The 23,354-nt window shown below is 43.6% G+C and overlaps 1 protein-coding gene across 1 annotated transcript in view; it reads left to right on the plus strand.

Annotated features, from left to right (window-relative positions):
* The window catches only part of LOC144766461 (vitellogenin-1-like), a 1,095,729-nt gene that overhangs the window by 156,312 nt on the left and 916,063 nt on the right, over positions 1-23,354 (plus strand). Inside the window, exon 4 of the mRNA XM_078650353.1 lies at positions 2,568-2,819. Coding sequence (XP_078506479.1) covers positions 2,568-2,819 — 252 coding nt within the window. The remainder of the gene's footprint in view (positions 1-2,567; positions 2,820-23,354) is intronic.

Raw genomic sequence — 23,354 nt, forward strand, 5'->3', positions numbered from 1 at the left:
TCTGGAGAATGGGCTACCATGTCAACTTGCATGACATTAAAGAGCACCAATGTTGGGAAACCTCACAATGAAAACAGGCATGTTAATATAAGGCAGAATGTGAATCTCGGACAGGTGCAAAAATCATTCAAAGAACAGGCAGGAATGTGAAGAATTGTTGTTGTGAGGAAAAGGAAAGAAGGAGTGACAGTGAAGTAGAGGTGGATCATCCTGACTCCTTCAGGTGTTAAAATATACAAGTATATATGGGTAACAGTGAATTGCGGGGGTTCTGAATTACATCAAATAAACAGCAAGAGTGGTGAAAAATATCTCCATAATTAATTTTTAACTATCTATAATTTTAAGTTATGTAGGTCCCCCAAAATCTTCTGCCCTTGCTTTCAACTACATGGCCTCTATTCTGTGTCCACAATTAAAAACAAAATACCTGGCCTCCTGTCATTCACCCCACCACTCTCTGCCATCACCTCCATCAGCTGTGTTCTTGGTTTCCAGTTCTGCTCTGACAGGCTGTCAGAGAGCCCTGCAAGAGCCTCCTGGAATTCGTCTATTACATAGCGACAGTGGATAACAGCTTTTGTTAACAACTGTTGCTACGTCTTAGCAGTGAGTTACTGGATTTGAATCCAGTTATTCACGCCAGTAGCTCTCTACCAGAGCCTTACATAACACATAGAATTATAGATGGGTAACAGTAACTTACGGGATGTTTTCCAGTGAGGAGTTTTGAGTGACATCAAATAAGTAACAAGAGCAAAGCTCAAGTTGTCACTGATGTCACTCACAACCTCGAGGAGAAAAACATGCCAGTAATTCACTTTTTACCAATCTATTATTTTATGTTATGCATGGCCCCCAAAATCACCTGCCCCTGTTTAAACTGCTGCACAGTGGCAGAGGTGTAATGGGGAGCCATACATAACATGGCCTCTGTTATGTGTTTCTGTCTCAAACGTTAACAAAGAAAACCTTACATCTGGGACTGTTCTGGTTATGCCCTTCTTGCTTCCAACCCTGCACAGAGGTGGAGTGAGCTCATCTCCATTGCTGACATTCTGGCGCATGCTCACCTGACAGATACAATCCTCACTGCCATGATGTTGTTTCTACAAAGCTATGTTGTAATATGAGCTGGCATGTTGCTTATCTTTGTTAACAATTGGAAAGAAAATCTGGCCGAGATAAGTGATTTTCTTCACACAATCTGGGCATGTCACTCACTACAATATGTTTGGGATAGGATCTTTACGGCATTTTAAGGTATACTCAAAAGTCCTGTGAACCCTAATCCAAAGCTAGTATTATTAAACATACTACAAGACGAAGGTTTCAATCGAGCTGGGAAGACCCTTCGCCGATTGGGGCTAACACTAGCTAAGTGAGACATAGCTAAGACTTGGGGACAGTAAACTCCTACCAGCCTGATTAAGTGGAAGCACGGCATAGACCACGGCCGGACTGGGAACCGAATCATGCCATGGCAAATTGCTCGGCTGGCCCCATGGGGGGAGGAGGGGGTGCAGCGGAGCAGTTTGCTAGGGCCGGTTTCGGCTGATTTTGTTACAGGGTGCTGATATTGCCGGCCCTGGTCACAGGCACCCCGGGACCCAAAACTAGACCCCACCCCGGCAGCCCACCAGGGAAATGCCCGGTGCCCACTAGGGCCAGTCCGGCCTTGGCGTAGACAGATGTTGCATAGAGGAACAACCAATTTATGAGGCCTGACGTTGTCCTGATAATCATGGGGAGGTGTGAGATTAGGTCCCTTAGGTCCATTATTATGACCAGGAGAACATGCCTGATTAGGTGCTTCACACGCTGTCTACATTGCCTAATTAATACTTGACATATTGCATAGTGTTATATACTCCACTCTGCACTAGTAAGACTGTAAGGGTGACAAACTCTCACATTAACATTGTTGATAATTACATAATATAATGTACAAAATATACAATGTAATTGCCCGTGTTCTTCTCTTCCTATTTTGACTCATAATTCTTAGTGATTGTCTTTTTTGAAGATATATAAAACCAAATAAACAGATTTAGAATAAATAACCTGGCCTGCCTTCCTTTTCTCGATTGCAGCTGCATTTTCTGCTTTCATTCAGAGCAAAAAAGCAGAGATGTGCTGATAGACTCTCTGAGAGCCATGTAAGCCTGGCCTGGAAGGCAGCTATGACGTAGCAACCATGAGTAATAAGTCAAAAGTGAATTATGAGATTTAAAAAATGTAAATAAATGAAAAAGGCACTCTATGAGAGCCATACAAACCAGTAATATTAGAGATGAGAACCAGTCAATGTTGGGAGTTATTATCCCTACCATCCAAGTACTCTTTACCTGTTAGTTGAATTCCAAAGTTATGTCCGTGCAATAAGAATTGGGACTGATGAGATTTTCAGCCAAGAATACCATAGAGTAAAGAAAATGTATCCAAAGGGAAAGATCCAAAGTTCACAAATTGAAATTAGATAAATCTAGTGAATTGGTCACTTTCGTGGTAAGCAATGATTTTGGAAAATGTCCTGGGTAAATATTTACAAAATCTTCTCTTTTCAGATTCACTCTCCAGATGTGGAAGAATACAACGGAGTCTGGCCGAAGGATCCATTCACTCGATCATTTAGGTTGACCCAAGTACTTGGAGCCCAGCTTGCTAAACCCATCAGATTTGAGTACAGCAGTGGTCAGGTGGGGGACATTTACACTGCTGAGGATGTATCAAGCCTAGTTGTGAACATCATTAGAGGCATTCTGAATATCTTGCAACTTAGCATTAAAAGGACGCAAAGCGCATACAGTTTTCAAGAGGTAAAAATTTCAGTTTTACAAATACCCACATCACATAGATGTTTTCAGGTGTACTAAATGATGTTTCAGCAGGTATTGTATTGCTCTATGAAAAAAATCATGAGTATCATAGGGATTCATGTTCTATGGTTCTGCGTTCTGTATTGTTGAAATGATAATGTTATAATAGAAGTGGTTATCGTGCAAGTATTTTGAATGACATCATTTCAGTTTGCTGTGCCCATCACACTGAAAACTAAGATAACTAACTGCATGAATACTAATATTTAATTAATCAAATAACCGTAATTCCATGTGGAAATGGTGAGACTGGTCTGGTTAACACCTTATTGAAAGATTTTCTTTAATTCGACATTTCAATGATATTCTGTTCAGTGTGCTGGAAGGGGCACAGACAGGATGGTGTACACTGTGGTTGAAAATGCTACCTTTGAGCGATTTTACAAGAGAACAATTAAGCATGCTCAATTGCAAATCATATCAATTGGGTACTAAAGATAATCTTCTTTCCAAAGGTAATGGTAAGGCACACTGTTGGTATTTAAAAACTTCCCAATTAGGAAATATCCAGTGAGTTTTGTCCATCCTGTCTCACAACTCTATTTTTAAATGTTTGTATGTTGAGGAGGAGGACTGGATTTCTAAGGAAATGATTCCATCTTAAAGTATTGGTAATTAGGCACTTAATACCAACCTAAACGTTGAAGAAATACCTTGGGAATCCATTAATTCTCATTAAACATGGTAATCATCAAGATTACCAAGGTCATCAGAAGTCAACCTGAAACAAGCTGGTACACTGACGAGCTCAAACTCACCAAACACTGCAAGCAACTAGAGCACAGATAGAGACTAAGGGCCTGATTTTGATTTTGGCAGATGGGTTACTCCATTACAACGGGGATGGATATCTCGTCCGCCAAGTCTAAGGATTGAGATATCAGTGGATGGGATATCTGTCACCGTTGAGACGGGCTAACCTATCCGCCAAATGTAAATCAGGACCTAAGTTAAAACAACACCAACAAGTGCACATTGTGGTTAGCCCTCAGACAATACCACAAACTAATCAGAGCCCCCAAAGCCCCACACACACAAAACGCTTTGAGAACAACACCAACAGTGCCATAGGAATCTTCATCATCATGAAGGACTTCACCACTACAGCAGCAAGCTCCACCAGAATCACTCCATCATCGGACCTCTGCAACCAGCTGCCTCATTTATTTAGCAACAAGATCATCAGCCTCCTGTGCAACTTTGATCTCCAACCTGGACCCATCAACTATCAAGCCCTCCTATCCTTTATCCAAGACAATCAGAAGACCACCCTGACCACTTTGCCCACCATCACCATACAAGAAACTATAGCTGTCATCCGATCTATATACTCCAGAGCAGCATCCAACCCATGACCCCATCATGTCTCCACCAAAAGACTGTACCCCAACAGGACAGAAATCACACGGATCCCTGAATAACTCAATCAACATAACTACCTTCCTGGGTGTCTGGAAACATATCACGGTTATCTCCCTCCTTAAAATGTCCTCAGTGAACCCTCCTATGCTTGCCAACTAGTGGCCCGTCTCCCTGCTACCTTTCCTAGTAAACGTCTTACAGAAGATCATGAACAAATGACAAAACACTGATCTCGGTGACAGCCATCTTCTCAATGCCACCCAATCTGATCTTAGGCCCAACCATAGCACCAATATTTCCCTCATCACACCACTCACAACATCCGACTGATCATGGAAGTAGATACTGTAGCCCTCATCCTTCTGGACTGCTCCTTCATGACAGCCCACATCTAGTCAGTCAGCCTGATACCTTTCATCTTACGCACTGCAAAACATATCTTCAGAGTTCCACAATGATTCTTGCTTTACCCTACATTGTTTAACATCTACATGATCGCACACCTCATCATGGTAGAAACTTTGATACTCAAATAGTATCTACCTCCCCAAAATAAATCTCCTATTAGCATTTGTTTCTACCATCCATGGGTACTAATCAGTGTTAGTTATTTTTTCATGAATGTGTACATTTCTGCTCTATTGAATATTTCAATGCTATATACCTTGAATTCAAGAACTGAGGTGATGCCTCTGATGTGATGGGGTAGATCTTTCTAGGTATTAGGAGTGAGGAAGGAAAGATATGGCTACAGGATCTGGTTCTGTGTATGCGAGGGAGGTGTGTGGTGAACTGTTGCTTCTGACATTGTGAATGCGCCATTGAAGAAGGGAGCGAGGACTCCCGAAACGCGTCTGGCGTTTTAAGACTGATGCCCGACTTCTGTTTGCTGCCTGCTTGCAATTCACCATTAAAAATGTGAGCAATTTGAAGTGTCAGCGGCCACACTCCTTTTGGGGCTACCTGCTCGTTGGGATAAATTACGGCCTTTGCCCGGCCGTGGAGTGTGACCCACTGGTGCAACAGGTCCTCGCTAGTACATTGTGCTGGCGAACACGGAAGACACACAGGTTTGGAATCGTATGCAGGACGGTGCCGTCCCTGAGCTCTTTTCTGGAGTTTAGAAAGAGGGGCAGGGTGCATGCAGAAGACGGACACAAACCCACTTGGGGAATACATTTTATTATTGATCCTTTAGACGAAAGCATGCCCACTGTGGAATGAATACCACACACCACAACTACCAGAAGGCTGAGAGGGAGCCACGCCCACTCTGGCCGGGGGGTTGAAGATTGAAAAGGCGTGTGGTGAACTGTTGCTTCTGACATTGTGAATGCGCCATTGAAGAAGGGAGCGAGGACTCCCGAAACACGTCTGGCGTTTTAAGACTGATGCCCGTCTTCTGTTTGCTGCCTGCTTGCAATTCACCATTAAAAATGTGAGCAATTTGAAGTGTCAGCGGCCACACTCCTTTTGGGGCTACCTGCTCGTTGGGATATATATATATATATATATATATATATATATATATATATATATATATATACATACTTTGCTGAAGAAATGGCAAAGACTTTGGGCCACATGCATCAAACTTTGTAATAGCGATTCCTAACTTGCGATTTTTAAGAAATCGCAATTTAGGAATTGCAATTGCTTATGAATGTAGGAATTCAAAAACAATTGCGATTCCTACACATTCCTTAATTGTGGCCAGCAAATTACGAATCACAATTAAGGAATTGCTTCCCATTCACTCCTTTTGGGCCTCGAGGCTCATAGGAATGAATGGGAATTGCATGTGCAATTTGTGAGTACCAAATAGATATTCGCAAACATGGGAATTTAGATGTCCCTATGATAGGTAGCAGGTTGTTACCTGCCTTGCTTATCGCAGATGATTGTGTCTTAATGTCAAGAAAGTGTGTTGGGCTGCAGCAGCTTTTAACCAGGTTCAATGATTTTATGACTGACCTCGGTTTGAAAACCAATGTTGGGAAATCTTACACAATGATAGTGGGAAAATGCCCCCCGATTTTAAAAACTTGTTTTATTAATAATGAAAAAATGTCTTATGTGTCTATTTTTCTTACCTGGGTATTTTATTTGACCAAAAAATTAACTGGAATCACTTAATAGAATCTAAGATCTGTAATTTTAATAAAAATGTAGAGGCAATTTTTAGATTCACCAAAATATTGGGCTCTAAACCTAACAATGTCATTATTAACATTTATGAAGCTTGCACATGTGCTGTTACTTTGTACAGTGCAGGAGTTTGGGGATCTTGCAAGGCAGAAGGTCTTCTAAGAGCAGAGAACATGTTTCTGAGGTGTTTGCTGACAGTTCCCAAAAGTACCCCTGCCACCATCTGTCACAGTGAAAAGGGATTGATCCTTTTGATCTTTTGAATACAATTAGCACCGATACTCCTGTGGCATTCAATTTGGGCTAAGGAAGAAACAGACTTAAATCATGCCATTATTTTGGATTGTTTAAAACTAGAGTGCTCTAATAAAATACCTTGGTTCAATTACATAAAGAATCAATTAGAGACTGTGGGGCTGGTAGATTCTTTACTTAAGCCAGAAATCAGAAGTCAAGGTTTTAAAAGCAAAGTTGAAAAATAACTTTTTATCACACTTTTATGTCTTCAGAAGATCCCAAGAGATAGATAAGAAAAGGGTAGTTGAACACTCAATGCTAGTCTGTATGCCAGACATTGAACCTTATCTTTCTTTCTATTTTAGCCATGCCAAACTGTTTTATCTAATAATATTAAGGTTCGGTATTTCACCCTTTCTTGTTTCATATTGAGGTAAAGTTTACTGTGACGATAAATTAGACCTGTGTCCTTGTGACTTGGAGTCGGTAAAGAGTACTTTACACTTTATGTTCTTTTGTAAACTTTACATTGAACCCCAGGCATGCCTTTTTAATACAGCTTTTAAAAATTGTAAACATAAGAAAATGTCGGCCTACATTATATCATCTCCAGCTTGTTAAATGATGTATTTACCTGTTTAATGATTTACAGATTTATTTCTACTGCTGTGTGGCTGCGGGATATTGTTGGAAAATGATTTCTCTTTTTAAATTGTTTGTATCTTGTGCTAAGATTTTAAAGAGGCTCCTTTGTTGATACACTTATTCATGATGTTGATACCCTGGAAAGATATTTTACTATTGTCCTGCAATTATTATAAGATGTGTATATTTTACTTATTTGAACTCCTTTTCCTTTTGTATTAATTGTTTTTAATATGTATTCTTTTATGGTTGAGATTCAACAGCATAAACATCTTTGACTGACTGACTGAGGTATGCATGCAATTGCAAGGGTGCCAAAAGGACACCGTGATGCACCCCTGAAATTGCCATGTTACCACATGCTGCACACACACATGCCCCAAGGGCATGTATGTGTGCAACATGGAACTTTGAAAAATGCACTTTTGTGCATTTTTGTGATTCCCTAAATGCAATCACAATTTAAGTAATGTCCAATTTATCGATTACTTAAAAAGCAGACATTTGAGGTGAGCAAAGAAGGAGCGTTGCTAGTGTTGAGAGTCCTCTACACAGGAGCTGCTTTCCACCTAAACTTGGGAACTGCCCAGAGTTCTCTACATCTTTTTGTATGTGTGTGTATGTGTGTGTGTGTGTGTGTGTGTGTGTGTGTGTGTGTATATATCTTCCCTCATAAATGTACATATAGGGGCCGATTAGGATGGCGGACGGACTTGCGTCCGTCCGCCACCCTTGAGGAGGAGGGAACGTCCGCAGGGGCTGCGGCGTTCCCTCCGTGCTGATTAGGATGTGACCGCCAGGGTTGCGGTCATATCCTCTATTTTTAACATTGCGGCGGGTGGAGCTTCAAGCTGCACCCGCCGCAATGTTAAAAATGCACGCATTGCATTTGCATGCAGTAAGAGGCAGGCACCGCGCGGTGCCTGCCGCTTTCTGCATGCAAATGCAGGGGGGTACCATAGGTACCCCCCATGTGCACCCCCCACCCCCCCCTTCACCTAGGGGGCCCGCAACGGGCCCCCGCAGTGAAGTTCCGTATGCTTTTCCACGGCGGAAAACCCTCCGCGGAAAAGCATACTTTACAGGCCATCCTAATATGGTGGACGGTGTCTGACAGACACCATCACCATATTAGAGCTTTTCCGCCGCGGTTGTAAGCCAGCCGCGGCGGAAAAGCTGCGGACGGAAACCAGGACCCACCAGCCATCCTAATGTGGCGGTGGGTCTTTGGTCAGTCCGCTGCGGTTTTTCCGCATCCTCTGGGCCGGCGGTGCCTTCCGCCGGCCCCGAGGATGCGGAAAAACCGCGATCCTAATGACCCCCATAATTCTTCCATGAGATTCAGCCCTCTTGGTTCTAACTACCATCTTATCTTAAAGATATGACAGACTTATTGAAAAAATTAGAAACTGTTGAATGGTCACCAGATTGCAAATTGATAACGATGGACGTTGTGTCTTTGTACACAAGCATAGAACATAAAGTGGGATCAGCAGTATGTAATCACTATCTTGACAAAAGAAACATAAAATACAGGGATCACAATAAGATGCTAAATGTCATGATATCATGGTGTTTAAATCACAATATATTTCTATTTGACAAAAAAATCTATCGTCAAACGAGAGGGTGTGCGATGGGTTTTTCTTTTTCACTGAACTACGCCAATTTAACTATGGGGTGGTTCGAAAAACATTTGGCATGGCATACCACCAATTACCAATGGCGTGAAAAAATAGTTCTATGGATACGATTTATAGATGATTTTCTTATAATTTGGAATGGCACAACTGAGGATTTCCCTAAATACTTTGACAGACTGAATAATACAGAAACAAACTTGAAGTTCACGATGGAAATCAGCTCAGAAAGAGTAACTTTCTTAGACATAGAAATCTACATTGCTAATGGCAGTCTACAAACAATTACACAGAAAGGAAACGGCGACGAATGCGGTCCTGCACGGTGCGAGCTTCCATAACAACAAATTGAAATGGAGTATCCCGTATGGGGAATTTCTGCGATTGAGACGAAATTGTTCAGACAACAGCGAATTCCAATGACATAGCAAGAATGCAACAAACAGATTTCTGATGAGAGGTTACCCAAGAAAAGTAGTGGAAAAAAGTCTAAATAGAGTGTTACAACAGGATCGAAAAGACATCCTTCACGAAAAGAAAGAAGAAAATCAAAGTAACACTGACAAAATCAGACTGATAACCACACACAGTGAGGAGAACAACAAACTATCTAAAACCATTTGAAAAAATTGGCCCATCCTTAAAGCAGATCCAACCCTTTCAAAAATCATAGGAGACCATCCCAATATAACCTACAGATGAGCAAGAAATCTAGGGGACACATTGGTACATAGCCATTTTGGAGAGAAACCCAAAAACAACTGGCTACAACGTGAAGGTTTTTTTCCGTGCAGGCCCTGCAAAGTGTGCAAGAGTGCCTTAACAACAAAAGACATTGAGATCCGAAAAGGCACAAAATGGAAAATATCTCAACATTTAACCTGCAAAAGTGCTTTTGTGATCTATATGGTGGAATGTCCCTGCCATAAGAAGTATATAGACAGCACAACATTTGAAGCTAAAAAAAGAATTTTAGAGCAAACCCAAGCAACAAAAAACAAAGATCGCTTTAATGCAATTGCGAGACACATGGAAAAATTTCATGACAGCCAATTGGAAACTCCAAGATTTTGTGCCTTAGAACAGGTTCCACAAACAGAAAGAGGAGGAGACCGTCTAAAAATACTGAGAAGAAAAGAATCCAAACACATCATTAACTTCAGGACCCTCAAACCAAGAGGGCTGAATCTCACGGAAGAATTATATGTACATTTATGAGGGAAGATACATAAGTAGAACATAAACCAATAAAGGATAGCAGTGCCTCACCCACCAGAGGGATATATGAAATTGTCATAGACACTGCTAACTGCCGGAAAATGCGTAGTATAACAGATAACGCAAGAATCATCTCACTAGCGAGATTTCATAAAAGAATAGACCCACCAAAGAGAAGGAAAATCAGCGATCCATAATAAGAGCACTCTCCTTCACTATTGATTTTAAAATTGTGAATTGAGGACTAACTGGTGAAGTAATTGTAGTGGACACTACAATAACCAGAATGCACCCTAACCAAAACACAAGAGACTTCCTGTGTAACACACATAAAAGAAGGACTTAGTCATTAGCTCAACATCCCGTGAGCAAGCTTCGTGAGAGGCGAAACGCGTTGGGTTAAAGTTGGAATAAAGCCACTGTAACAATCTACAAGACGAGTGAGTGCGTTTAATTTTCCCTTCTGGGAACTGGTACATAATTAAACGACTGACCCGGTTGTAGAATACGCACCTCGCAATACTTGAGCGCCGGAATCTACAGCGGGTCATAACTGCTTGACTTGATATATATATATTCCAAATGCGAGCACCCAAAACAATTGGAAAGCCTCATGTTTCGTGCTGAACAGGTTCTGTATTGGCATCCTGCTGAAGCCAAACACGGCAGTTCCTGCAATTACAGAGTCCGTATGCCGGATTGTGCCATACGTGTTTCAGGAACCATTTCCCTTTATCACTGGCTAGGCATGTAGGGAACTGAGCAGGCAGAAATGACGTTGCTCTTGCAGCGTGATTCAAATCTTACCACAGTGGGCGTGGTTCGCATGCATCTTGGTAGTTGCAGTTTATCAATTGTACCCTTCGTGGGAGCATCTCGCCATGTTCCTCAGTTAAAATTCACCTCAGGTAGGTTTACAGGCACTCCCAATGTAAGTGTTCAGCCTTTTGTAAAGATGCCAACAAGCACGTAACTCCGTAAACACCACTAACTTTCATCGGTGTCACGTTTCGTGCTGAACAGGTTCTTTATTGGCATGCTGCTGAAGCCAAACACTGCAGTTCCTGCAATTACAGAGAGAACTGAGCAGGCAGAAATGACGTTTTCCAATGTTTATGCAAACTGTATTATAGTTCACCAACACACATTTTTCTGAATTTGTCTTTCGCATAGGAATACTCACTCTTACATTGAAACATCATGGGTAAAGGCAGAATCGCATGAATGCGTGTAATCTAGAGCCGTACTGGGCACACACGCAACAGCCGAACACTGAGTAAGCTGTTAGGCTCCAAGGGGGAACAATAAAGTTTTGAATGTGAGCACAAGTCAATTAAGCCTTTGAATTTTGCTTTGTTTTTCAACATCGATGTAACATCAAGTTTATGTATGCCAATAATGCATATAGAATTTAGTAACTCGATTGCTACGTGACCTAAAAAATATCGTTTTGCAAACACTCTTTTTTCTAGCTGACTAGGGTCTGTCTTCACTGTTTATGATTTTGTCACCGGTCACATGATGTTTATTTAAGTAACACTGTAACAAGTAACTCTTACTCGTGAACAAGGAAACGGAGGTTTCCGAAACGAGTAGAGGGATTGCCTATTGAATACATTTCTTCTGAAAGCAGTTGTGGTGCCGTGGTCTGTTGTTCTGTGGAGGGAACAGGAATACGACAGTTTTGGTGGAATATTGGGCGTCGATGACCCGCCACGGCCCGCCATGGGAAGCGGCTTGAGTTCAAGCGAACTTTTTGGTGAAATATATATATATATATTCACTGAAAAAACCATAGGTTATAGACCATATATAGTTAGGAATTAGCATTTAAAAAACCTTATTTTACTCACACAAAACCATTGAAATTCCATATATAGTTAGTTGCACTAACTATATATCGCGCACCCGCAATCCACTGCTGATGATGTCACATATTACATCATTCATGACATGGTCAGTGACATCACTGATGACATCACTGATGACATCTCAAATGACATCACTGATGACATCACTGATGACAACATCCAGTGACTGTATTTTTCTGTAAAGTTAAAATATGTCTTGAGTGGATGTATAAGTGTCTGGATGAAGGATTTAGTAGGTGCATGACTGAATGTATGAGTGAGTGATTAAATGTGTCTCACTGAGTGCATGGGTTAGTGACTAAAGTGTCTTAATTTGTGCATCATTATGTCTGTTGTTCTATAAACTGCTGCATGTGTTGATCAGTAGCTATATGATTAACTATATGGGTTACTGATTGATTGTCCAAGTATTTGTATGGGAGACTGAGTGTGTGTGTGGCTGGCTGGGAGGTGTGTGACTCTGTGCAGATCAATCAATCAATCAATCATGTCATTTTTAGAGCGCACTACTCACCCGTAGGGTCTCAAGGCGCTGGGATGGGGGGGGGGTGCCGTTACTGCTCGAACAGCCAGGTCTTGAGCTTCTTCCTGAAGGAGAGGTGGTCTTGGGTCAGGCGCAGGTCGGTTGGGAGTGAGTTCCAGGTCTTGGCGGCCAGGTAGGAGAAGGACCTTCCTCCTGTTGTCGCTCTTCGGATGCGGGGGACGGCGGCGAGGGCGTGGCTGGTTGATCTGAGGAGGCGCTTGGGGGTGTAGAAGTTGATCCGGTTGTTGAGGTAGCTCGGGCCTTGGTCGTGTAGGGCTTTGTGTGCGTGGGTGAGGAGACGGAAGGTGATTCTCTTGTTGACCGGGAGCCAGTGCAGATCTCTCAGGTGTCCGGAGATGTAGCTGCGTCGGGGGATGTCGAGGATGAGTCTGGCCGAGGCGTTCTGGATCCGCTGGAGTCTCTTCTGGAGCTTGGCGGTGGTTCCGGCGTAGAGGGCGTTGCCGTAGTCCAGTCGGCTGGTGACGAGGGCCTGGGTGACCGTCTTCCTCGTCTCGGTGGGGATCCACCGGAAGATCTTGCGTAGCATGCGCAGGATGTTGAAGCAAGACGAGGAGACGGCGTTTACTTGTCTGGTCATGGATCAATGTGTACTTATATCAATGATTGTATAACAAGGTAAGTATGTGTTAGTATATGTTTGAAAATGTAAGGTGCTCTATGTTTAACTGTATAGACAAGAAAATGGAAGTGTGATTGATTCTTTACAGGACTGACTAGGTGTGTGAGTAACTCCATGGATGAGTGGCAGAGTGTGAGTGTCTGTATAGGTGTATGAGTGCATATGATAGTGTTGTAAAGATGAGTGATTGTATGTATGAATGATTGTATGGGTGAATGAGTGAATGTGTGTGTAGACGTAGGAATCAGTGAGTACATATGTAGTAACTAGTATTGGTGTGTCAATGGTTTCAAAAATTATACTCTGTATTTAACACTGGGTGAAACAGAGGTTATATTAAAATGTGAGGAGATGCATTGTATTGTCACATAAATGATATCATCAGTGATGTGGTCATTGATGTCAAATGAGATGTCATCAGTGATGTCATCAGTGATGTCATTTGAGATGTCATCAGTGATGTCATCAGTGATGTCACTGACCATGTCATGAATGATGTAATATGTGACATCATCAGCAGTGGATTGCGGGTGCGCGATATATAGTTAGTGCAACTAACTATATATGGAATTTCAATGGTTTTGTGTGAGTAAAATAAGGTTTTTTAAATGCTAATTCCTAACTATATATGGTCTATAACCTATGGTTTTTTCAGTGAATTTTCAAGGTTTTGTAAATGCTAATTCCTAACTATATATGGTCTATAACCTATGGTTTTTTCAGTGAATTTCAATGTTTTTTTAATAGCAAATATCATAAGCTGTCGAATGTCAAGTACGTGGTAAGTGAAAACATTTTCGTGTTTATGCACACTGATCTGCTTTGAATGGTGCCCCCCCCCCTCATTTCTATTAGGAGTACTCTCTCTTTGCACATAGTGAAGGGTAGTTAACGCAGGCCTTTGCCCCCGTTGTAATACGTCGTGCCTGCTTCTCTCTCCATTTGATTGATTGTTATCCAAGTATTTACTGTTTTAGAATTGGTTCTCTTTGGTTCATTCTCTATTTACAAACAAACACAGAGTCGCAATACTCTGTTTAGTCTTTGCAGATAACGAAAAATCGTGTAAAAAAAAAAGAAAAGGAATCGAGCAAAATCAGTAGGCCACTAATGGGATCTCTTTTTGACCTCGCTAAAATAGAAACATTAGGAACAACCCCTCATGACAAATACAACACTAGTGAAATGAACTGAACTCCACACAATGATGGCTGCAAAACAGCTCGGCTCCGCCACCCACCCCGCCCAAAATAACGATAAAGAGCGGCTGCCATGATTGGTTGCGGAATGGCCACGACGGAGCTACGAAATGGTGCTGCTCTCATGCTAACCCCAGCTTCAGTCTGAAACATCCAGAAACACTGTAGACTACCAATTCGATCAGTTCCGGTAGCGCCCCAATGTAACCCGGTAGAGAAGAACTAGCCCTCCCCTCTTTGACTAATGGTTCTTGTTGCCTGTCCCTTCTGTTGTCATTTAACAGAACTATTTAGCCTGCTGAAAGGGGTTGTGTTCCGACCGCTGGTTGGTGGAGACATTTTGACTATATTCTGGACCTGCGTTGTCGCGTAATGCGTCATATGACGCGCCGCGTTAGCGCATCCGGAAGTCATCCGGGGCGCGCAGCGCGTAACGTAAGCATAACAAGTCATGTGACTTGTTAATAAAACTTTTCATTGGTTCATTTTACTTTTCTTATTCTAATGATGAAAGGCTTGGTCATATGACCTAAAAATTACGCTTTTTATTACTTCCGAACATTATTTTTTCTTAAATATATGTTATAATGTTCCAGGCTAATGTACTTTCCCGGAAAATTTACAACTGTCCTGCAAGTAAAATATATTCTTTTTTCGAGAAAAAGAGCGTTTCTTCGTCCCATGACGGAGCCGTTGAGCAAAAGAGGGTCGACCTGCTGTCTTAGTCGCCGATACGCCTGAATATGAGATTCTTATCAATCACTTTATGTTGCAGGAATAGAAAACACAACAGCCCTTGACCATTTATCTTTACTGCGTTCCTTCGTATTATACCTTTTACCCTTCATGTAATTGGTCTGCTTTATTTCACTTGCCTTTTAATGATTCTAAAACAGTGACTATTATTAAAAACTTTACCAATGTATATACTACTACCATGTTTTCTTTTAAAAACCTTTATTGTGAAAATTTCATTATACAAATACGAGCCTATAACCACGTGGGCCGGCCACGGAGCAAACTGTAATCGTATATGATGAGTAGACATTTACACTGTAGAGGAACGTAACGGGCGGGCCATTAGGTTGCAAGAACTAAGGTGTCTAACAGTTACGGAATCGGTGGACGTACATTTTATAATTAAAATACGACAGGGCCAGTTACAATAAAATTATCTAGATATACATTTGCGGGCAAGTACCATGGGTGACGTTAATTCGAACTTTCAATAGTACAGTAATCAATAACACATCAGAACTTAATATCAATAGGGATGTCGAAATATTCAATCAATTCTCGTCCCCGCCCGCCATGTGCTTCAAAACTGCATACGTATCTCGTGATTTCAGGTTCTGCAACCAGTACACAACAAGGAGTTACGAGTCCCATTTATTCCGGCGCCATTTTGGGCGAGGACGGGCAGGTCCAGGATATAGTCAAAATGTCTCTACCAACCATCGACTATGATGATGTTCATATGCTGTATTTATTAGAGTAACACTCATCTGTCCACATGAAATTAATTTGCCACAATCTAAACATGTCATTTTAATCTTTTCAAAGTTCTTCTAAATATTTGGGACCGTTTCCCTTGCCTCTGATGCTGTCAGTGCCACTTCTTTGATGAATGTACTAGCAGGTCAGGGGTTCTCCTCCAAATCTCTCTTTTATGCAGCACTATAATTAATTGGTGCCACCTCTCCATATGACGATGCATGGTATAGTTACCATAACTATATTTTTTTTCGGTTCCTCTGGAGAGTTCATCGTGGCAGATGAAGCGTGTAACGTACCGGGCATTTACCTTTTTTTGCATGTACAGGAAAGGAAAAAAAAAAACGAGCGTCCGAGTTCTAAGGTGTCCCAGGGCCATTTTAGTGGACCAGGCCCAAATCCAAAGAACAGGCCGCCATTTTGAGAGTCCTGTTGCAGCCGCCTGTCGCTGTAGCATCAAGAGCAGCCGAAACTCAGCTGAATGGCAACTGAAACGGTAAAGGGGCGCCCCACTACAGCAGACGAGCCTCCACCTAGGAAGGCCCGTTCACGCCGCCCCCCCCCTTCGGGCACCCCACGCCGTTATTCGGAGCAGTATTGTATGATGGCCACACCAGTGCGGCAACTTGCTACACATCACCTCGGTGGTAACCGAATCTCAGCGCCTTGTGGTGTCTTCTATTCAGAAAACATTGTTGCGCTGCCTTTGGCCCCATTCGCACATCGGTCCGCTACTGACGCCATCTCACAGGCTAATGGGGCGCCCCACGCCGAGTTTCAGCATTGTAGGATGACCACACCAGTACAGCAACTTGCTAGACATCACCTCGGTGCCATCCGGATCTCGGCGCCCCACTGCAGATGAAGTGCCTCTCAACTATGAAACCACCACGGTGACATCCGGATCTTGGCGCGTTGTGCTGCCTTCGGCCTATTCGCACATCGGTCCGCTACTGACGCCATCTCACAGACTAATGGGGCGCCCCACGCCGAGTTTCAGCATTGTAGGATGACCACACCAGTACAGCAACTTGCTAGACATCACCTCGGTGCCATCCGGATCTCGGCGCCCCACTGCAGATGAAGTGCCTCTCAACTATGAAACCACCACGGTGACATCCGGATCTTGGCGCCTTGTGCTGGTTCCGGCCTATTCACACATCGGTCCGCTACTGACGCCATCTCACAGGCTAATGGGGTGCCCCACGCCGAGTTTCAGCATTGTAGGATGACCACACCAGTACAGCAACTTGCTAGACATCACCTCGGTGCCATCCGGATCTTGGCATCTCAACGCCTAGTGGTATCTTCCATACAGAAAATATTGTTGCGCTGCCTTTGGCCCCATTCGCACATCGGTCCGCAACTGACACCATCTCACAGGCCAACAGGGCGCCCCACGCCGACTTTTACCATTGTAGGATGGCCACACCAGTACAGCAACTTCCTAGACATCACCTCGGTACCATCCGGATCTTGGCATCTCAGCGCCTTGTGGTGTCAGTCAGAAAATATTGTTGCGCTGCCTTTGGCCCCATTCGCACATCAGTCCGCTACTGACACCATCTCACAGGCCAACAGGGCGCCACACGCCGACTTTTACCATTGTAGGATGGCCACACCAGTGCCACAACTTGCTAGACACCACCTCGGTGCCATCCGGATCTTGGCGCGTTGTGCTGCCTTCGGCCTATTCGCACATCGGTCCGCCACTGACGCAAACTCACAGGCCAACGGGGCGCCCCACGCCGACTTTCAGCATTGTAGGATGGCCACACCAGTGCTGCAACTTGCTGGACACCACCTCGGTGCCATCCGGATCTTGGCGCGTTGTGTTGCCTTCGGCCAATTCGCACATCGGTCCGCTACTGACGCCGCCTCACGTGCCAACGTATTTTCTCCGCATTTTATACCCTATGCCGCATAACAGGTCATGTGACTTGTTTATAAAACTTTTCATTGGTTCATTTTACTTTTGGTTTCCTAATGATGGAAGGCTTGATCATATGACCTAAAAACAACACTTTTCATTGGATGAAAACTTTTTTTTTTCCCAAACGATGAAAGCCCCACCTTGTTTCTGGATGTTTCAGACTGAAGCTGGCATCAGCATGAGAGCACCACCATCTCGTAGCTCCGTCGTGGTCATTCCGCGAGCAATCATGGCAGCCGCTCCCCACCAGAAGCCTACAGGAGTCGGGGGCCCCCAAAACTTTTGATGAATCCTCAAGGCGGAGGGGATGCTTTCGAGAATGGGGTCCAAGACCTAGCAGACAAGCGTCCGATTTCCAAGGTGTCCCAGGGCCATTTCAGTGGACCAGGCCCAAAAAGGAAACAGCCTGCCGCCATTTTGAGAGTCCTGTGACAGCCGCCTATCGCTGCACCGCAAGAGTGGGTGCAACTCAGCTGAATTGCGGCTTTTGACACAGTGGACCAAAAACGGACGGAATGGCAACTGAAACGGTAAAGGGGCGCCCCACTACAACAGATGAGACTCCACCTGGAGAGGCCCGTTCACGCCGCCTCCCCCGGGGCGCCCCACGCCGTTATTCGGAGCAGCATTGTAGGATACCAAAACCAGTGCGGCAACTTACTGGACATCACCTTGGTGCCATCGTTCTGCTGCCTTGGAACTATTCGCACAACAGTTTGCTACTGATGACCCACCCCCCGCGACGCCCCACGCCAGAAATCTGGACGTTGTGCTGCGTTGGGACTATTCGCACAGCCGACCGCTACTTCGTTGTTTTTCCCTAAAAATGTTTATATGTTATTACTGTTTTTGTTTTCTTGTATATATTTATAAGTTATTAAAGTTTTATAATCTTACTACTTTGTCGGAGTGCTATATATTTTTAATGTGACACATAATTGTAAAAACTTTGATGTACAAAGAGTCATCCCTGGAATCTTCCGCTTCAGGCTCGGTCCCCTCCCCAATCACAATACAGGATGGTTTTCAGATAATAGGAACGCGTCTGCTGTGACGGATCTCATCGAGTGTGGGCCTTGATCTACTATAACTCCTTTGAAGAGGGGTGATTCTTTACAGCTGGGGCCATAAACTACATCTGCAGGGCTAGCTGATACCCTAGGACCGGCCTGGACAATCGGACACAGAGGAAAAGGAGTGTCAGAGGGTGCGGTAGTGAATAGGGCAAAAGGGAGGTGTCGGGCGGGCACAGGGTGTGATTCTCAGGGAAGAGCAGCGCAGATGGGGGGCGGTTTATTATCCATGCATAAGACAGAGAGCGGGGGTGACCACTGCCTGGGGGAGATGCTTGCGAGGGTGGGGAGCCATGCTAAGGATCGACAGCGTGCACAGAGTGGGTCTGGTCAAGGCATCTAAAATGACTGCCGTGCACGACAAAAGTGTGGCATTTGAAAAAAGACAAGATGGCGCAGACAATGTTTTTCAACACTTCCTGATTTCCTTCGAATCGAACGTTAACAGACGTTGGGGCATATTACCAAAGTTAAGCGATATTTATCCCTAACGATGCTTAGCAACGATTTTATTACCGCTAAGCATCGTCAGAAATTATCGCAGATAAACCTTGCTATTATCAAGGTTTATCGCAAATACGATAAAAAACGACCGCAATGCATTAATATCGCTGAAAACTCAGCGATATTCATGCATTACTGAGCTAATGCTCTTAGCCATGTTATCCACCTCCCATTGGATAACATGGCTAAGAACTGCTCAGGGCAGGTGCTAGCTTTTGGAGATATTCGCGCTTATCGCGAATATTTCCAAAAGTTGATAATAGGAGATAGCGATGTTAGCGACTGTTTCCAGTCGCTAACATCTTGGCATGCCCACTTTGCATGTCATTAGTGATAAATATCACTCACATGCAAAGTGGGGCCCAAGATGGTCGCTATCTCCTACTAGCCGTCGCTAACTGGTGTTAGTAACAGCTAGGTAATACAGATATAATTTTATCTCCGCGAAGCGGAGCGCTGTTACAGATATATATCTTGTTTTTGAACGTTAATTTCTCAAAATCCACTGAAGCACATATATTGAGACCTAGCAAAGGCACATCGAGCTACCAGTCCCTACAATTTTGCCAAGTTTCGTGCAAATCCATTCAGCCGTTCGATTATTATTATTATTTTTTTTTTTGCCCCGCGGGGCCCTTTTAAAACCTCCACATCAAACCTAAGAGGTCAAGGAGGATCTACTATGCCCCCTTATGGTCATTTGCCCCTTCGCTTTGGCCTCCTCTTGTCTCTCGATCCTACCGAGAGACAAGATGGCGGCCGCTACGGACTGTTTGCAATGTTTACAGACGCCGGAGAACCAATCAGCTTCGCAAACCTCCGTTACGCGAAGCGGAGCGCTGTTACAGATATATATCTTTTTTTGAACGTTAATTTCTCAAAATCCACTGGAGCACATATATTGCGACCTAGCAAAGGCACATCGGGCTACCAGTCCCTAATATTTTACCAAGTTTCGTGCAAATCCATTCAGCCGTTCGATTATTATTATTATTATTTTTTTTGCCCCGCGGGACCCTTTTAAAACCTCCACATCAAACCTAGGGGGTCAGCGAGGATCTACTATGCCCCCTTATGGTCATTTGCCCCTTCGCTTTGGCCTCCTCTTGTCTCTCGATCCTACCGAGAGACAAGATGGCGGCCGCTACGGACTGTTTGGAATGTTCACAGACGCCGGAGAACCAATCAGCTTCGCTTCACAAAGCTCCGTACCGCGAAAAGTCCGCGAACCGGAGCGCTGCCCGGTCCGCTGTTACAGATATATATCTTTTTTTGAACGTTAATTTCTCAAAATCCACTGGAGCACATATATTGAGACCTAGCAAAGGCACATCGGGCTACCAGTCCCTACAATTTTGCCAAGTTTCGTGCAAATCCATTCAGCCGTTCGGGCTAAAAGTGAGGCCAACCGCCCTATGGAAAACTCAATGTTAAAAACACGTTTTGGGACCCCCCTTTTTTCTCGCCCCCCCCTTGACGAACCCCCCCCCAAATTTTCAAGGGCTGCTCAGAAACAAAATGTGCCATTTTCCTGAAAATTTCAGCCAATTCCGTCCACAAACGCCAAAGTTATTAGACATAGAATTTTCAAAAATCCCATAGAGAAAAAATCCTAACTATATATACCTACTGGCGACCGCCAGTAGGTAATATATATATATATATATATATGTATATATATATATTCCACCAAAGGTTTGCAGTGAATCTATATATTCACTGAAAAAATATAAGCTTCGGGGACTTTATAGTTAGTTGGACATTTCACTTAAAAACCAGAAAAATTCTGACGTTATAGTTAGTTGAGCTCACTATGACACGCTCCCCTGCAATACACTGCTGATGATGTCACATTACATCATTCATGACATGGTCCGTGACATCACTGATGACATCACTGATGACTTCTCAAATGATATCACTGGTGACATCACTGATGACATCATCCAGTGACTATGTGTTTCTGTAAAGTTTCAATGTGTTTTATATATATTTATATGTATATATGTATATATTACCTACTGGCGGTCGCCAGTAGGTATATATAGTTAGGATTTTTTCTCTATGGGTTTTTTGAAAATTCTATGTCTAATAACTTTGGCGTTTGTGGACGGAATTGGCTGAAATTTTCAGGAAAATGGCACATTTTGTTTCTGAGCAGCCCTTGAAAATTTGGTGGGGGTTCGTCAAGGGGGGGCCGAGAAAAAAGGGGGGTCCCAAAACGCGTTTTTCCCATGTTAATTTCCATAGGGCGGTTGGCCTCACTTTTAGCCCGAACGGCTGAATGGATTTGCACGAAATTTGGCAAAATTGTAGGGACTGGTAGCCCGATGTGCCTTTTGTAGGTCTCAATATATGTGCTCCAGTGGATTTTGAGAAATTAACGTTTAAAAAAAGATATATATCTGTAACAGCGGACCGGGCAGCGCTCTGGTTCGCGGACTTTTCGCGCAACGGAGCTTTGTGAAGCGAAGCTGATTGGTTCTCCGGCGTCTGTCAACATTCCAAACAGTCCGTAGCGGCCGCCATCTTGTCTCTCGGTAGGATCGAGAGACAAGAGGAGGCCAAAGCGAAGGGGCAAATTACCATAAGGGGGCATAGTACATTGTCGCTCATCCCCTAGGCTTGATGTGGAGGTTTTAAAAGGGCCCCGCGGGGCAAAAAAAAATAAAAATAATAATAATCGAACAGCTGAATGGATTTGCACGAAACTTGGCAAAATTGTAGGGACTGGTAGCCCGATGTGCCTTTGCTAGATCTCAATATATGTGCTCCAGTGGATTTTGAGAAATTAACGTTCAAAAAAAGGTATATATCTGTAACAGCGCACCGCTTCGCGTACTTTTCGCGTTACGGAGCTTTGCGAAGCGAAGCTGATTGGCTCTCCGGTGTCTGTAAACATTCCAAACAGTCCGTAGCGGCCGCCATCTTGTCTCTCGGTAGGATCGAACAGCTGAATGGATTTGCACGAAACTTGGCAAAATTGTAGGGACTGGTAGCCCGATGTGCCTTTGCTAGGTCTCAATATATGTGCTTCAGTGCATTTTGAGAAATTAACGTTCAGAAACAAGATATATATCTGTAACAGCGCTCCGCTTCGCGGAGATAAAATTATATGTGTATTACCTAGCTGTTGCTAACACCAGTTAGCGACGGCTAGTAGAAGATAGCGACCATCTTGGGCCCCACTTTGCATGTGAGTGATATTTATCACTAATGACATGCAAAGTGGGCATGCCAAGATGTTAGCGACTGGAAACAGTCGCTAACATCGCTATCTCCTATTATCAACTTTTGGAAATATTCGAGATAAGGGCGAATATCTCTAAAAGCTACCACCTGCCCTGAGCAGTTCTTAGCCATGTTATCCAATGGGAGGTGGATAACATGGCTAAGAGCATTAGCTCGGTAATGCATGAATATCGCTGAGTTTTCAGCGATATTAATGCATTGCGGTCGTTTTTTATCGTATTTCCGATAAACCTTGATAATAGCAAGGTTTATCTGCGATAATTTCTGACGGTAAAAAATCGTTGCTAAGCATCGTTAGGGATAAATATCGCTTAACTTTGGTAATATGCCCCAACGTCTGTTAACGTTCGATTCGAAGGAAATCAGGAAGTGTTGAAAAACATTGTCTGCGCCATCTTGTCTTTTTTCAAATGCCACACTTTTGTCGTGCACGGCAGCCATTTTAGATGCCTTGACCAGACCCACTCTGTGCACGCTGTCGATCCTTAGCATGGCTCCCCACCCTCGCAAGCATCTCCCCCAGGCAGTGGTCACCCCCGCTCTCTGTCTTATTCATGGGTAATAAACCTCCCCCATCTGCGCTGCTGTTCCCTGAGAATCACACCCTGTGCCCGCCCGACACCTCCCTTTCGCCCTATTCACTACTGCACCCTCTGACACTCCTTTTCCTCTGTGTCCGATTGTCCAGGCTGGTCCTAGGGTATCAGCTAGCCCTGCAGATGTAGTTTATGGCCAC

The sequence above is a fragment of the Lissotriton helveticus genome, chromosome 1_1 (genome assembly GCF_964261635.1).
Source record: "Lissotriton helveticus chromosome 1_1, aLisHel1.1, whole genome shotgun sequence".
NCBI classification, from domain to species: domain Eukaryota; kingdom Metazoa; phylum Chordata; class Amphibia; order Caudata; family Salamandridae; genus Lissotriton; species Lissotriton helveticus.